Source organism: Sitodiplosis mosellana, unplaced genomic scaffold, assembly GCF_009176505.1.
Source record: "Sitodiplosis mosellana isolate CC-2019 unplaced genomic scaffold, AAFC_SMos_1.0 Smas_scaffold_6150, whole genome shotgun sequence".
Lineage (NCBI taxonomy): Eukaryota > Metazoa > Arthropoda > Insecta > Diptera > Cecidomyiidae > Sitodiplosis > Sitodiplosis mosellana.
The window spans coordinates 1,054,959-1,069,980 of NW_022601391.1; the positions used below are offsets into that span (position 1 = coordinate 1,054,959).

The 15,022-nt window shown below is 36.8% G+C and overlaps 1 protein-coding gene and 1 long non-coding RNA gene across 4 annotated transcripts in view; both read right to left on the bottom strand.

Moving 5' to 3' along the window:
• Window positions 1-220: 220 nt before the first annotated feature.
• Window positions 221-1,339, bottom strand: LOC129574018 (uncharacterized). The gene is made up of 2 exons (XR_008688654.1): window positions 808-1,339; window positions 221-745 (listed from the first exon to the last, which is right to left on the bottom strand). It is a non-coding gene; the product is annotated as an uncharacterized LOC129574018 (long non-coding RNA).
• A 1,320-nt stretch (window positions 1,340-2,659) lies between these two features.
• Window positions 2,660-15,022, bottom strand: part of LOC129574020 (agrin) — a 16,616-nt gene continuing 4,253 nt past the window's right edge. For 2 of the 3 annotated variants that reach the window (XM_055455294.1, XM_055455295.1), the window contains exons 3-8: window positions 5,783-6,027; window positions 5,081-5,187; window positions 4,378-4,902; window positions 4,134-4,265; window positions 4,007-4,066; window positions 2,660-3,918 (exon numbers count right to left, since the gene is read on the bottom strand). In XM_055455294.1, the coding sequence (XP_055311269.1) occupies window positions 3,375-3,918; window positions 4,007-4,066; window positions 4,134-4,265; window positions 4,378-4,902; window positions 5,081-5,187; window positions 5,783-6,027 (1,613 nt within the window). In that variant the 3' untranslated portion in view covers window positions 2,660-3,374. The remainder of the gene's footprint in view (window positions 3,919-4,006; window positions 4,067-4,133; window positions 4,266-4,377; window positions 4,903-5,080; window positions 5,188-5,782; window positions 6,028-15,022) is intronic. The other variant, XM_055455296.1, reaches the window with a different exon arrangement.

The following is a 15,022-nucleotide window of genomic DNA, read 5'->3' on the forward strand; positions in this document are numbered from 1 at the left end:
TATCACTCAGATATGTTCATATAACTCTCCCATTGGTCATGGTGCGACATCTACGGCACTTCGCTCAAGTGTGCTATTTCATGGTTTGAAAATGCCGTTTTCATTCATCTTATGAACTTTTTTTTCAGCTATTTAAACACAAATCATGGAGAAAAAAATCGTGCATGCATGAAAAAAATATGTGCCTTTAGAAAATAAGGAGCCGTTTCGTTTTGACCGATTTTTATGTATAAAACTTGAATTTATTTTTTGGTCAATTTGAACATTTTACGTTTAAGCTTTGATTATCATATTTTAGTTGTTTTTGAAATCGTTAGGTGATTTATCGTTTATCATCGTCCTTATTCCAGCATATGCTTATTGGTGTCAGGATTTTTACCCACGGAAGCAGTCGAATAAAACTTATCGAGCCACATTTTTGTGACCTTCATTGTGCCAGTGCCGTCTGATGTAAATGTTACCTTTGTTGCTTCTTGCATTGCCTCCCTCACTGTCTTTCCTAGCTCTTTCATTGTCGATTCAACGATTTAAACGAGCGTGCGGTGTCTTTGCTTTCGGGATGTTGAGCGAAACTTTCAGCTGCAGCTTTGATACCGTTTTTCAGTGGTGATATCAAAGTAGGCAATGGTCACTGTATTTGCCACTTCTAATCTCAATCAATCAAATCTGCTATCAAAATCGCTCTTCGTCTATTTCTTGAGACGTTCTTTCGCTGGTGTTGTGTTGTTCATTGAAGTACTTGGCCCTATGTTATTAAGTCCTTTTAATCAACATCATCATTGAAATATCAAAAATAAATTTACAAACCATCATCGTCTTGTTGGTAAGCTGGAACTTAACAAAATTCTGATGACGGCGCGATGTGGTGATGATAGCAGTTTTTGTTGCGGCAAATCGTTGAGATTGCAGGTTGACGATGTGTTCAATTCTTGGTGGAATTCGATAGTTTTTCCATCTCTTCGATTAACCTTTTCGTCTTTGCTGCACCTCATATTATTGTTTACACTTTTACTTTGTTCATGCAATGACGTTTCAGTTTCAGCAGTGATGTATCAAAGTATATGCCAATACTTAACCAATAAGTATCAATAGAATACTTAAAAATTAAATCTATTTACCCAAAACAACATTGTCACTAGTTTATTTTCATGTTCTTTCATTAAAAATACGCTGAATATGTGTTTTCTTGTTGAATCTATTTATTGAATGTCCCGTGTGAAAAAAAATGACCGACTGACTAGATTGACTTGTAACTTCAGTTGACTTCAGTTGATTGAATTTATGTTTTTGTTCTAAGAAAATCACTTGGTCCCAAATGAAGCAACTTAGATTGACTTGTAACTTCAAATGAATTCAGTTAACTATGATAGACTGACACTACGCGTTGTACTGAAATGTCAATCAAAGTAAGTCATTTTTGTCCCAAATCAGTTAACTGACTGCTCACTTACTATTTTTTCACACGGTATTCGATGTGTTTGCAATAGTTTTGTTCAGAAAGTTTAGACTTGAAGTTAATATATACGAACGGCTTTTAGTCTACACAACTTTGAACAGAGTTTGGTGGTTTAAAAAACACCATTTTTATCCATCGTATTAACCCTTTGACGACCTTTGGGACACATATGTCCCATTTTGTTTTTCGTCAATAATTTTCACATTTTTAAACCGATTTCGATAAAATTGGTTTCTATTAAAAGAGAATGAATGTAGCTACCAGAAAGTACCATAATATTGGATATTTATCATCACTGTGCTCAAATAGAACACTCCAAAGTCAAAAAATCTTGACTTTTTTTTCAAGTTGCGCCAAACCCTATATAATTTGAACGGTGCAACTTTTAAAGCTGAAAATTTGAAATGTTGTTCGGAATGTCCGTTACTTTCTAAAAATAATCGACTTTTCTCCAAAAAAATATTTTTTTAAATTTTTATTGCTTTTGGCGCGATGGGACATATGTGTCCCATTGGTCGGTAAAGGTAACTAATTACCACTGGTTTGCCTGTATTTTGACCATTATTCGCGAATTTTCAAAAACCAAAATTTACAAAAATATCATCAAATTCGTGATTAAATGGGCACAACAAAGCACAATTCAAACCATTTTCGGTTCCAAACAATTCTGAACATCTTAAAAACGAAAAAGATTTTACACGTAGTTCTTATGGGAGACATATTTTCTTCCATACAAAGGTAGTTACCGTTACCGACCAATGGTCCATCATTTTTTTCATATTTTCAGTTGAAAAAATTAATTTTTGATAACACTTTTACTAAGGTTTTTGGGGTCGCTGAGCACGAATCTGCTATCAGAATTGCAAAATTCCAAGCCGTTCAGCTTTGGTCGTCAAAGGGTTAACTTATATTCAGCCAGTCAGGCACAAATTATGAAGGGGAAAAATGGGTGGACGAATACGATAATAGGAACCCATTGAAAATCAAGATTGTTTTCCTTTGGAATTTCCAACCGATTTAGCATAAGTATCTTGTGAACTTTTCAAACATAAAATGTCAAAGCTTACTTATCGCTCTACAGATGACTCTGAGATGATGGTTGTGTAGAACTCACTTTGAGGGAAATCAATTTCAAAAATGATTTGCTTATCCTATGCATTTCGAAAGGGTTGCGTTCGCTGCATCGAAATAAAACGGCTAATATCAAGTTCGAGTATTCGTGAATTTCAATTTTTCCACGTATTTTTATTTCGTATTAAAAGGAAACGATTACATAATACATAAACAGATTAACGTTGGAATATAGTATCAAGAACAATATTTTTCCTTATAGCACTTATTTTAGACTGAAATGAGTATTAACCAAAAATCGTCGTCGTCGTCATTGTTGTTGTTGCTGTTATCAAAGTTTCAAAGTGAAGAACTAAGAGAGAAAAATTGTATAATAAATGTCAATAAATATTATGATAACTTGATAATAATGTTTTTTTTTCTCATTAATTTAGCTTTAAATATATATATAATATCTAGATTCAATACAAAAGTATTTTGTACAAAAATTCCTAGTTTTCGATATGTTTGAGCCAATTTATCAATCAATCAGTCGATGTGTGAACAAAGTTACGTTTTTTTTTGCTTTTATTTTTTTTTTATTGATTTTCGGTTGCTTTGAATTCTGTTGTAAAGAAAAAAATTTATTGCAGACGTCAGATCACTAAGAATTTTGTCGTATATCTTTTTAAACTTATTTGTTTGTTTGTTGTTGTTTCTGTAAGGGGGATATTCGCTAATTATTTATGATAATGTTTGTATGTGTGATGATTTTTTTTTGTAGCTTGAATAATACACATAAAAATGTGAAAACGAAATTCGGTTAAAAAAGTTGTTTTTTTTACATTTATTTATATGCGCCTATGAATTAGTATAAATAGTTTTGTGCTGGTTGTTCGGGTCGACCGCAAGTTCCGTGGTGTTTTAATTGCACATTATTTCGCGATCGGCAATTTTCTATGCTCAAAAAGCATTCATTTGAATAAGTTTTCGAATCTGTTCCGCACACGGGTTCAAAGTCCTGTGGGCACATACGAGCGCATCCTTTGAACGTGAATGCGGCCAAACAACGTTTCATCGGTATGATGAACATGTGTTTACCGCAATTTTCTTTACGCATATGGCATTCGCTTCGATAAAATTTATTATCGGAGCCACAAACAAATGATGCAGCTTCCGCATCGCAATCAGCATTGCAGTAGGCAGTCGTTGCACAATTTTTCAACGACACGGGAACAACGCGACTGCCACACGTTTTCTCTTTCATTTCGCACAGTGTTCGATACACATTTCCATCGGAAGCACAAATTGGGCCGGTCGTACTGTCGCTATCCGTGCATTTTTCATTGCATTGGAAAATATTGGTCTTGAGCTTGGTGCAAGCGCCAATGTGAGCCAATTGAACATTACGCCTGCAAAAAACAAACACAAATTGAACGTAAATTTGCAGAGAAAAACAAATGAAGATGAAAAAAAAAACATAAAAAATAATTTACTTACAAGCAGTTGGCCTGGGCCAAATCGCATTCGGATTTATAAGTTTTCGAATCAGTTCCGCACCTAAAGATAAAAAATTTATAAAAATAAACAATTTTATAAATTTGTTTTTTTTTTAAATTTAAATTACAAATAATCATTTTTCGATGGTTTGACTAGGCCAGCGTAACGCTCTTTGCTGCAGGCAGCGAGTTTTTTGCACTTTGCCAATCGTGATTTGCATCGTTCCATCGGCACCGATTGAATTGACTTCTTTGGAGTACTAATGGGTAAATAGAAACGGAGAGAGAGGGAGGGTGGGAGTCAGTTCTCGTTTAATAATGGTCAGTTTGGAATGTATGACAAATTCGACCGAACTGTTGCTAACAACTTACCCACAATTCAACATTTTGAGTTCGCACATTGAACTGTAAATGTTACCATCGCTCCCGCAAACGAGTTGCTGTACGGTTTTCGCACAATCTGTTGGACAATCCATTGGTTGGTTGCCGGCAGTGTTTGCGGTTCGTTGCTCCTGCATCATACAATACGACATTGGAACTTCGAAAATGTGCTTTCCACAATTTGTTGACCGCATTTTACAGGCAGATGCATAGATGCGGCCATCACTTCCACAAGTCGGACGAGCCACTCGCCAGCAACTCTCTCTGCACATCCTTGTGCTCTGGCAATTTTTGCGATTTGTTCGTACGACACCCTGACCACAAGTCAACAATTTCATCTCGCACGTTGAATTGTACACATTTCCATCGCTTCCACAGGTTGGACCGTCTTTGGGTGCACTGTTACAATCAACCGGGCAAGATTCACGAATTGCACTCGTATTGCCACAAGGACCAACATGAGCTAATGCTACAGCTGCCAAACCCACTCGACATGCTTGCACTCGAAGCATACATCTAAAAATGGGAATCCATAATGAAATGTATGAAAACAAATGGCCGGAAATAAATGAAAAATAAAGCAAACGAATCAAGAACCAAAGAAATACATCGTTTTCATTTTATCAATGGAACTGTTCATTTAAATGAAATGAATGCGAAGTTATCAAATCAAATACACCAAATAATCACTTACCTGTTCAAATACGTTCGACCGTCTGTGGCACAAACATGATCTTTATCGGTTGGACAACGATGCATGCATGCCGATCCGGTGGCACGTTCACAACCATTTACTGCTTCCTGCAAATAAATTCATTTATAAAAAAACGCAAGAAAAAAAGAAGCTTCATCATATAAAGGGACGGACACACGAGAACGAATTTAGACCCGAAAAAGAATTGGATGGCGAAGAGCAAATTGAAAAATCACCTTCTCGTTCATTTGCTTATCATCATCCATTTATTTATTTTTTTTTTTTTCGTTTTGACAGGCGAACCCCAAATAAGAAAGATAAAAATGACATGCTCATAAAATCACCGACATGCATTTATTTTAAGCTTGTCTTTCAGCCGGTAAATTTATGAAGGAACGCATCGATAAATAGCACGTTTTTCTTTGTTCGTCGGTGCAATTTAAATTGTTTCAATGCCACGAATAAGAGTACGAAAATGTGACATTGATTGAAAGAATCGCTGTTATACATTTTTATTTTCTTTCGGTCAATTAATATCTCTTGAATTGGTTAAATTGCTAGTTATTTTCTTGGAATTACCAATTTAAGTGTCAATTCTCCATAAATAATCGTGCCAACAGACAAAAAAAGAATTGATACAAAAATTACCTTAACATAAATAATCGTGCCAACAGACAAAAAAAGAATTGATACAAAAATTACCTTAACATTTGCAGCACCATTTCGGATGCAGGTCTTTTTCTTCATTTCACATGAGTTGGCGTAAATCAAGCCATCCGTACCGCATACTGGTGGATCTTGAAGTGATGTCAATACGGGGCACGTCCGTGGGCAATTCGATGGTGGTGGTGTCACGGCTTTCGAATTACGTTGATTTATCTGAGATCCATCGCTGGCATCACGTTGTCTGGGCTCGGACTGTGTCTGAATTTGGAGCGATGCAAATTCTGTGTGACCGACAATATATCGTTGCGCGAAACGAACACAAAAGAAAGAGAAATTGAATTTTAAATGCTTATGAATTTCCGAATAATACACAAAAAGCGAGAGAAAGAAGGAGAGAAAGAGAGAGAGAGAGAAAGAGAGAGGGAGAGAGAGAGAGAGAAACGGCAAATGGATTTTCTGTAGAGACATTCTTGTTTGTGCCAAATGGAACCATTCCAGATATAAGAATTTCCAGCATATCATTAGCATACATTTATATATTTATGAGTTCGGCAAATCGAATAGGTCGCGCATCGATTCAATCGACCGAAGAAAAGTTTATATGTGATTTTGTTGTTGTTGTTGCTGTTGGCCATCAGGCAAATTATCAATAACATTGACAGCACAATAAGCAAAAAGTGTGGTAATCGGAAGTCATCATATGTTTTCTTTTTATCAGCAATAATATTGATGCTGATGTATACAATTCTTGGGAGCCAGCCGACTCACTTGCAAATCGGTCATCAAGCCCTCCAGTCGAATTGTTTTTCCGCACAATTTCAACGCCAAAACATAGAAATTCACATTGCAATCCAAGACCAAGATGTAAACCGGGTTCAGAGAGAAAAACACACACACACACAAAAGACGAAGCAGAAGAGGAAAGAGAAGAAATGTGTTCGCGAAAACGTTGAATGGAAGATTGTGTATATGTGTGCACCAACGCACAAACCAACCGCAATTCGATTCGATTGGCGCGTTGTACTGTAAGCAACATGACTGTCTACAATTTGCATAATTACAAGAGTTTCTGTAAGAAGAAAGTGACCTAAAATCAATCTTCAGCTTTATTTTCCATTTTTATCATTTCATTTGTTTTATTCTCTCTCTCTCTCTCTCTCTCTCTCTCTCTCTCTCTCTCTCTCGATTGTTACTAAGTTGTGCGTATTGTATTTGCTGTTTTCCTGTTCGATTGTACACATACATACATATATATGATATGTGCGGCATACAAGATTTGTTGCGAGAGAGCGAGATTTGAACCTTTTTGGTAAACATGTTCCCAATCAGCATTAACATTGCGATAGAGTCTGAGCAAATGAATAAATAATAATAGCAATAATAATAATCATATAAAAAGAGTGCTCTCGCATGGTGCGCGCAAAAAAACACATATCTGATGTGAATTGGTGCCGTTTCGCATTATCTTTTACTTATCAGATGAGAGCTCGAGTGGATAGTTGATTTCTTGATGATTCGACCTACCTGAACGCCGTAACGTTTGCGCTTAATGAGTTCATTTTCAGCGTTTTGGTTTTATGGCACGTGTACGTATGTTCTTTCGATAGGTTTGTCATTTTGTTTTTCCACATCATGCTCTTTTATGTTGTTTTTTTTATTCGTACGTATACTTTTTCGGTTTCGGTTTTCTTGCCAAAAGCGACACATTGGCACTGGCGAACCAAAACCTAAACCCATCGAACCACTGTCACTTGTTCCCAATCACTAACTTATTCTGTCATCAATATTTTAAATGAAACCCATGGTTTCTCCTTTCGACGAACGGACACACGGCCAAATCGCATGCCAATAAATCAAAAAAGAATTTAACACACAAGACATGTAATTAATTTATAAGACGTTTATACGACGTGCAACATTATCACGCTTGAAAATGAAAATGCATACAAATCATATGCGATGTGCGGCCAAGAAAGCACCAACATAGAAACACCTAACAATGTATCGACACAGCACACACCGTGCATGATGATTATGATGATGACGTCGACAATGATACACTATGCGAATGCTATGAACACCGTGCACACACGTTGATGAAACAAACCGGCGCACAATTGCTGATGCCTTTCAGCAAAATCAAATGGAAACAAATTCGATATAAATTGAAATGAAATGTTAAGTTAAGTGAGATAATGAGTTTAAACATAGCTTATTTGACATTTTATCACATATAACGCAGGAAAAGTATATCGAATGGAACAGAACTGGTTCATCGCGCACACACATCTCTCTCTCTCTCTCTCTCTCTCTCTCTCTCTCTCTCTCTCTGTCTCATCAAGAGCATACAATTATGAGTGGCGGCATATGCGTTTCATTAGGCCCGTTATCAACTGAGTCGTTTGTTGTTAACAAGAAATCGAAATTGTATTAGATTGTGCTTTCTTTTTATGCACAATGTACATTTCACCTTGAAAAATTCACCGGCCTCAGAAGAAATCGAATGTCTTCATTTTCAACGGTGCTATGGTTATTTTCCATCTTCTTCTTCTTCTTCTACTGCATGTGAAGTTGCTCTACGCGTGTCGTCCGATGCAGATTAGCTGTTATTGTTGGTAATTACAGGCGATAATATACGACGAACAACAAAATCATTTGTTGTGAGTATGCGATCGTGCGCGCTCGCGCCAACACTTTTGCTTGCTATTACCGCTTGCGTGTTTTTTTTCTTCTTTCTATTCTTGGTTTGCACTTACAAATTGCAATGAATTACAAACTTGTGGTACTATATCGGATCTCATTACTATCGAATTGTCGCAATTGTTGAACCAATTCACACGGCTTGAGGCCTCATTTTCAGTTTGATTCAGTCAATACTAGAATCATTTGATGGCAATAAAAAAAAATTCCCCATAGAAATAACTACGCCACATTGATCTATAGCCGCCACAGCTAACTAGTGACCGAAACTCTTCGTTAATGCACCGAACTAGTTTTGTGTCAGCTAAATTTGGTTTTGCCTATGAGTTTACAGACGTTTGATAAGTGTACTGGCGCTCAAAATTGAGTTTAATATTTGAATAACAAGCGATTTAAGTAAAATCACCTTAGAGGAAGTGTAAATTGAGTCACGCGCTTGTAATTCAGTCAAGTGTGTATGTATGTGTGCTTTGATTCAATTAAACATAGCATATTGTCAACGAATCATTGATTCATCGATAAATTTCATTCAATAATTCATCTGATCGACCTTTAACACTATTGTAATTTAACACATTAAACCAAATCGCATCAATTTGTCCGTAAATGACCAACTATGTAACCCCATTGACTGTTCGGTCTCTTTTCATTTATTAGCATTTCAATCACATTTTCACTTTTCCTTCTCTCTCGATCGTTGTTTATAGATTTCGTTGTGTCGCGTTTTGTTTCTTCTTCTTTTCTTCTGGTGGGCTTTCTATCGAATGGCCATTTTTCATGTAATAAATTCCCATGTGGAATGTTCACTTAGTAATAAATTCTCGTGTCGTTCTTTTCCCAAGTCTTGGCTGCAATACATCACGTTTCATTGGCCATTTGTAAAAATGACTCTATGGCCACCTCAGCAGCTGAAATGTTGGTCGCGCGCACACGCACTCACGCACGCGAAAAAAATTTGCGCATCGAAAATAGAGAAATCTTTTGCAGTGAAAAGAGAAGAAAGTTTACTCTTAATTGAATTTTTATGTCACATAAATTGCAAGGAGAGGAAGAAGAAGAAAACAAAATTTACAAAATGTCACATCGTGTAAAATTCGATTGACGTCCAGACTGAACATACTTGTCATTCTAGATCGCGATTTAATGCGATCCGACACCGAACACAATTCGAAACATTCTTCTGGTATTTTTTACCTTCTTTTTCTCGTTTCAATACTTTCTTCTTCCTCGTTTTCAGCATGAAATCGTGTGTGCGAGCGCAGGCGCGCACGCGCGTTGTGTGAAAAGTGAAAAGATCATACTCATAAACACACTTAATGACAATTGAACGATGAATGCGCACTCGCGATCGCGCACATACGCAGACGAAAATGGAAACATGTTTACGTCCATTGCAAACATCGTGCGCGGCGCAAAAGAACTATCTCGATCAGAGGATTAGCCTGTCATTGAAGTCCAACGATAATACGACCATTCAATTTGATTTAGTGTGATTTTGATAGCCGGTAACTAGTTGTGAGCAGATTGTATCGGTCGTAAAATATCGAATGTGTTCGAACGAATTAAATGAATCACAGCAGAAAAAAAGCACAGAGAAACATAACCAATGTAAGGCATATAGTAGGGAAAATATGAACTGAAGAAAAATGCTTAGTAATGTCAGGCAACGATAAAATGGTGGTTGAAACCCAATCCAAGTACGTGTGCGAGTGCGCTCACGCGCTCACTATTTACGAATGGCATTGAAGTATTTAATTTAATACTTCGTGAAAGTGTTTGAAAAAGCCAAAACGGACCAAATCAATATCCGAGAGAGCATCAACACTCACTGAATGACACTATTTCGCCAAATTAAGATCGTGCACACCGATTTGTGCTTTCGTCTATTTAATTCAAATATTCTACTTGTATTTCCGTATTTGGACACGCATATTTGTGAGAGCATAAATTCGATCAACGCATAATCGTGTGACCATCTCGGAATCAATTCAATCAATTTGTGGCTTTTTCCTTTTTCTTCTTCTCATTTTTTTATGTTTTGCATACAGCGTACCTTTCGCTCGACTTTGACCATTTGATGGCTTGGTCGCGACTTGCAAATATATTATACTTATAAAGCAAATAAAAAAGCAGAAGAAAAAAAAAACTATATTATAGAGCATTTCGTTCCATTTTTAACCGTTATAATCCATGAAGATTTTTTTTTTTAAATTTTAGAATTATTGTCTAATACAAATTGAATCTATTAAAAACCAGACCATTTACGACTTTGGCTATAATTTTAATTGCACGTTTCGAAGTAACAACGGTTTTGATGTCCCGTATACATATACGTTATCCATTTTGTACGTCGGGCTATTTGGCATCGCCACATCACATCCATTTCTCGATGTGAATATGCTATCACATCATAAAATTCGTTTGTTCACAACACCATACCATTTACGACTATACGCGCGTTAGCCAACATTGGGCGCATACCGTGCGAATGCGAATGGCGAATGGAAATGCGCTTGAAGCGGACAAATAACACAAAAACACGAAGACAATCTGCCAGTAATTTATATCCAAACAGATAAAACCAGCCAAGGTATATGGGTGCAACGAAAGCGAGAAAGAACCATCGAAAAAGACATAAAAAAATGCTCCGTCCAATAGAAAGTGGTGTTTGGGCGGCTTTTGCAAAAAGAAAAGAAGAGCAGAGTCTATGATATGCAAATGGATATCCGATTAAATTGTGTTGAGCGTGCAAGAGATCACTTTGCAATGAAAATCGATCGGCGTTTTGGTGATTTTTTGTCCATTTCGTTTCGCACCACCATTCTTTATCATGTTTTTATTGTCACTTTTACCTTCCTCCTACTTCGATTACTATAGATTAAAATATCGATTTTTCACTATGATGCGCATGCATTTGGTTAAAACAGACCAAAGTGAATTGCCGTAAAAGCAGAAAACTCACTTGGATTTGCTTTCGATTCCGCTGAAATGGGATCGCCAACGACATTAATCATTCCATTAATGCTATGATAGAAAATCAACATCTCTCTGAATACAAAACAATATCACATTGGACATTTGTTCAATTCGGTGACCAGCTATGCCGTCTCTCAATCACTGAATGTCCGAAAATTGATATTAATTAATTGAATAAAGCCTTTGTTGATTGCAATATATCTCAAGCACACCGAAAATTGTCAATCAAACGTCATTAAAACCGTCATGAAATTCGTGACATACCCATTGACCATTCAAGTTGGTTGAGCAAATATTTAATTGTGAAGTGATTTGTCTTCAAATCATTTGGTCGCTCTTATCGCCGTCATCGTGCGGAATTCACTCGTTAGGAACACACAGAAATAACTGTACTACTGTCGAAACGAAACTATCACCAAATCACGTGAAATTGATTGAAGAGAACTCTATAGGCGGTGAGCATTTCATTTCATATTGGTATACAGTGAATTAATCGAGCAAAGGAAAAAGTATAGCTTTAAAATGAATATCAAATTAATATGAAATATTGTCCAATTAAATCGATGCCAATCGTTCGCTAAATACGTGGGAATTTAAGCAATTTTCTATCATGATGCGATTTCTAATTAGCGAAGCCACAAGATACGCGGTCATACCTCAATGCTCAACATCGATGAACGAAGACGACGACGACGATGATAATGATAATGTTGATTTTGCGCTCGCTCTGATCGTCGTTCACACAACAACGCGATCGATAACTTGACGGATTATTTGCGGTCGACGCGCTCATTGTCAATAAAATATGCTAATATGATTGTATGATTAACGTTCAAATGAGCGTTGAAATTCGATGTTAAAATCGAATGCAACCTGAAACCGTAGCAGCCTTATGGAGGCCACAGCCATAATATCACATAGAACAAACGAAGCGCGAGTACAGGCTATGATCCGTGTGATTAGTTTATTTGATTTTTTCCGCTTTCTCCCATCACATGAACATATACGTATATATGGAACCATCAGTTGGCGGTTATATGAATCAACCGAACAACGTCCTGAACACACACACACACATTCATAACTCAGTGGTTCCGCTTAAGTAAACAATGCTGCATAGAAAACAAAACATGCCATAAAATTCTTTAGCGATTTGTTACTTTTTTTCCCCTCGTCATCGTCGTCATCTTCATTTTCTTAGACAGTATTTTTTTTCGTTCAAGTTAATAAAATAGTGAAATGTTTGCTTGTAACTCATAATATGAGGTTTATGGCCATAGACAAAAGACATTACAATGATGAGAGTGCGAGTGTACGAATGATGGCGGCATATGGATTCAAGAGTGAGCAGATACACACAATAAGAAAGAAAGGAAGAAAGAACGAACGTGTATATATTGAATTGGTTAACTAAGTGTCACTTGAGATTTACTTAATAGATTTTGAATTGCATACGCATTCGTTTCGTATGCAACAAAAAGAGAAGAGAGGTGCATTATACATTCGAAATATATTTAGCGTGATATAGATGAAGGCATTTCATTGGCTCTTTCTCTCGCTCGTCTTTCTTCTTCCTACAAATGAACGGTGCACAGTGGCGAGCGCACTCCACTCCGATGTAAATGAATTCATTTAACGAAAATGTATACCAAGACCGAGACCAAGCAAATGCATTCAGTCGCTCACTCGTTCACTTGCTCTCTTCCTCGCAGAGTAAGAACATATGAAGAAAACACAAATGATTCAAAAGTTGAAGAATCTTGGTGCTCTTCTTCTTCTTTTTGGAACACGCAACCACTTTTAACAATGAAATTATTTATTGCGCGATTTGCGGTATTGTAATATGTCTAATGATCAATAAAAAGGCCTCGTTATCGAGGTAAATAAATTAATTCACACAAATTTAGCCAGCAAATTCATTCATCCACAACGACTTTTACTTCTGTGAATGAAGCCAATTCACTTTCACACATCATTTGAATAGAATGTGCAACAAATCATTCGCTTCATTTTTATGATGTCCGGCTAAAATATGACAGTTTTTTCCCCATTTTTCCAAGACGATTCCAAACGATTTCGTTTGTGTCTGTTTATATTTTCGTCGCGTTCAGAAACCGTTTGCAACTGGTTGCAAATGGTCTCACCGAAGCCGTTGCCTTTGACATGTATCCATAAATAATGATAAAAAAAATATATGTGAATTTACCGGGAGTATTTTGAGAGATGTTGGAATATTTGTACGGCTTTATGATGTCTAAACTCATAGTCTGTTACGTTAACGGTACAGTGGCTTTGTTTAGATTAAATTTCTCAACAGAATGGAAGCGGGCGAATAGAACGATATGTAGGAAAAAAAATAGAAACACAAATAACACAAACTGCGGAACTTTGACACGAAATGGCTAGATAAAGCGTAGAGAACAAAAGAGAGCGTTTGTAGAAAAGGAACCAAACTTCAAAAGCAGTAGTTTGTAGGATTAAATGTGGCCATAGCATCGAAACTGGTACAAATAAAAACGCATGCGTTGGATGATGTATCATGCTCTCGTCTTTCTTTCTCTTCGACGAGCCACCGTAGAAAGAAATACAGAAGAAGAAGAAAAAAATATGCCTTGATGTCTCGTTGAGTCGAGCACGCATTGCGAATGGTCCGTTGAATATGAGACAGAGCCCACTTTGTGCTGCTGTATGCTCACAGCTATTTTTGTTGTTTTGGTGTCGTTGGAATATTACAATTACAACTATTATTCTCGACGCGCCTTTGTTAATCTCCCATTCAGAATGTCACTCATTTGTGTCAGTATGAGAGCTTGGCCGTTCTCTCTCTCTCTCTCTCTCTCTCTCTCTCTTTCTCTCTCTCTCTCTCTCTCTCTCTCTCTCTCTCTCTCTCTTTCGGATTGTAGAGGCAATGAATGTGACGATAAGACCAAGAGCGAGGAGAAGAAGGTAAACGACTCTTCTGAGCACTGAACATTATGCGTGAATTAAATCAACATTCTATTGAATTTAGTGCAATGCAATGCAATGCCATGGAATGCGGTGATTACACACGGCAAAATAACTAAATCAATTAGAATTGAAATATTTAACCAGATTAGAGAAATACTGAATGATTAACCAACACATCAATTTCCCATCTATTTGCTTTCTATTTTCGCTTTTCGTTTGGTTGCTTGCTGTTTTGGGTGAGCGGATGTTAAGTGACTATGATTACTCATTGAAATTTGGCGAATGTACATTTTAAACGACCACACAATAACAAGAAACGTGTGTACAAACGCGTTGCAATGGATATCACCTATTATGAGGGAAATGCTTACATCGATTTAATCAAATGGCGGAGATCAAGCGCTTTGAATAATATATGGCTTTATTATCGTCATTAGGAAATGGATTTTCAATATGACAACAAATGTTATTACCAAGGTGCTTCTGTAAAGTTGTCACCACTAATAGACATTTTATGAGGCCAATAAACAACCAATCATCGCATTCTCTAATGCTTATCCGAAATTCAACGAATACAAACACACACACACACACACACACACACAGAGAGAGAGAGAGAGAGAGAGAGAGAGAGAGAGAGAGAGAGAGAGA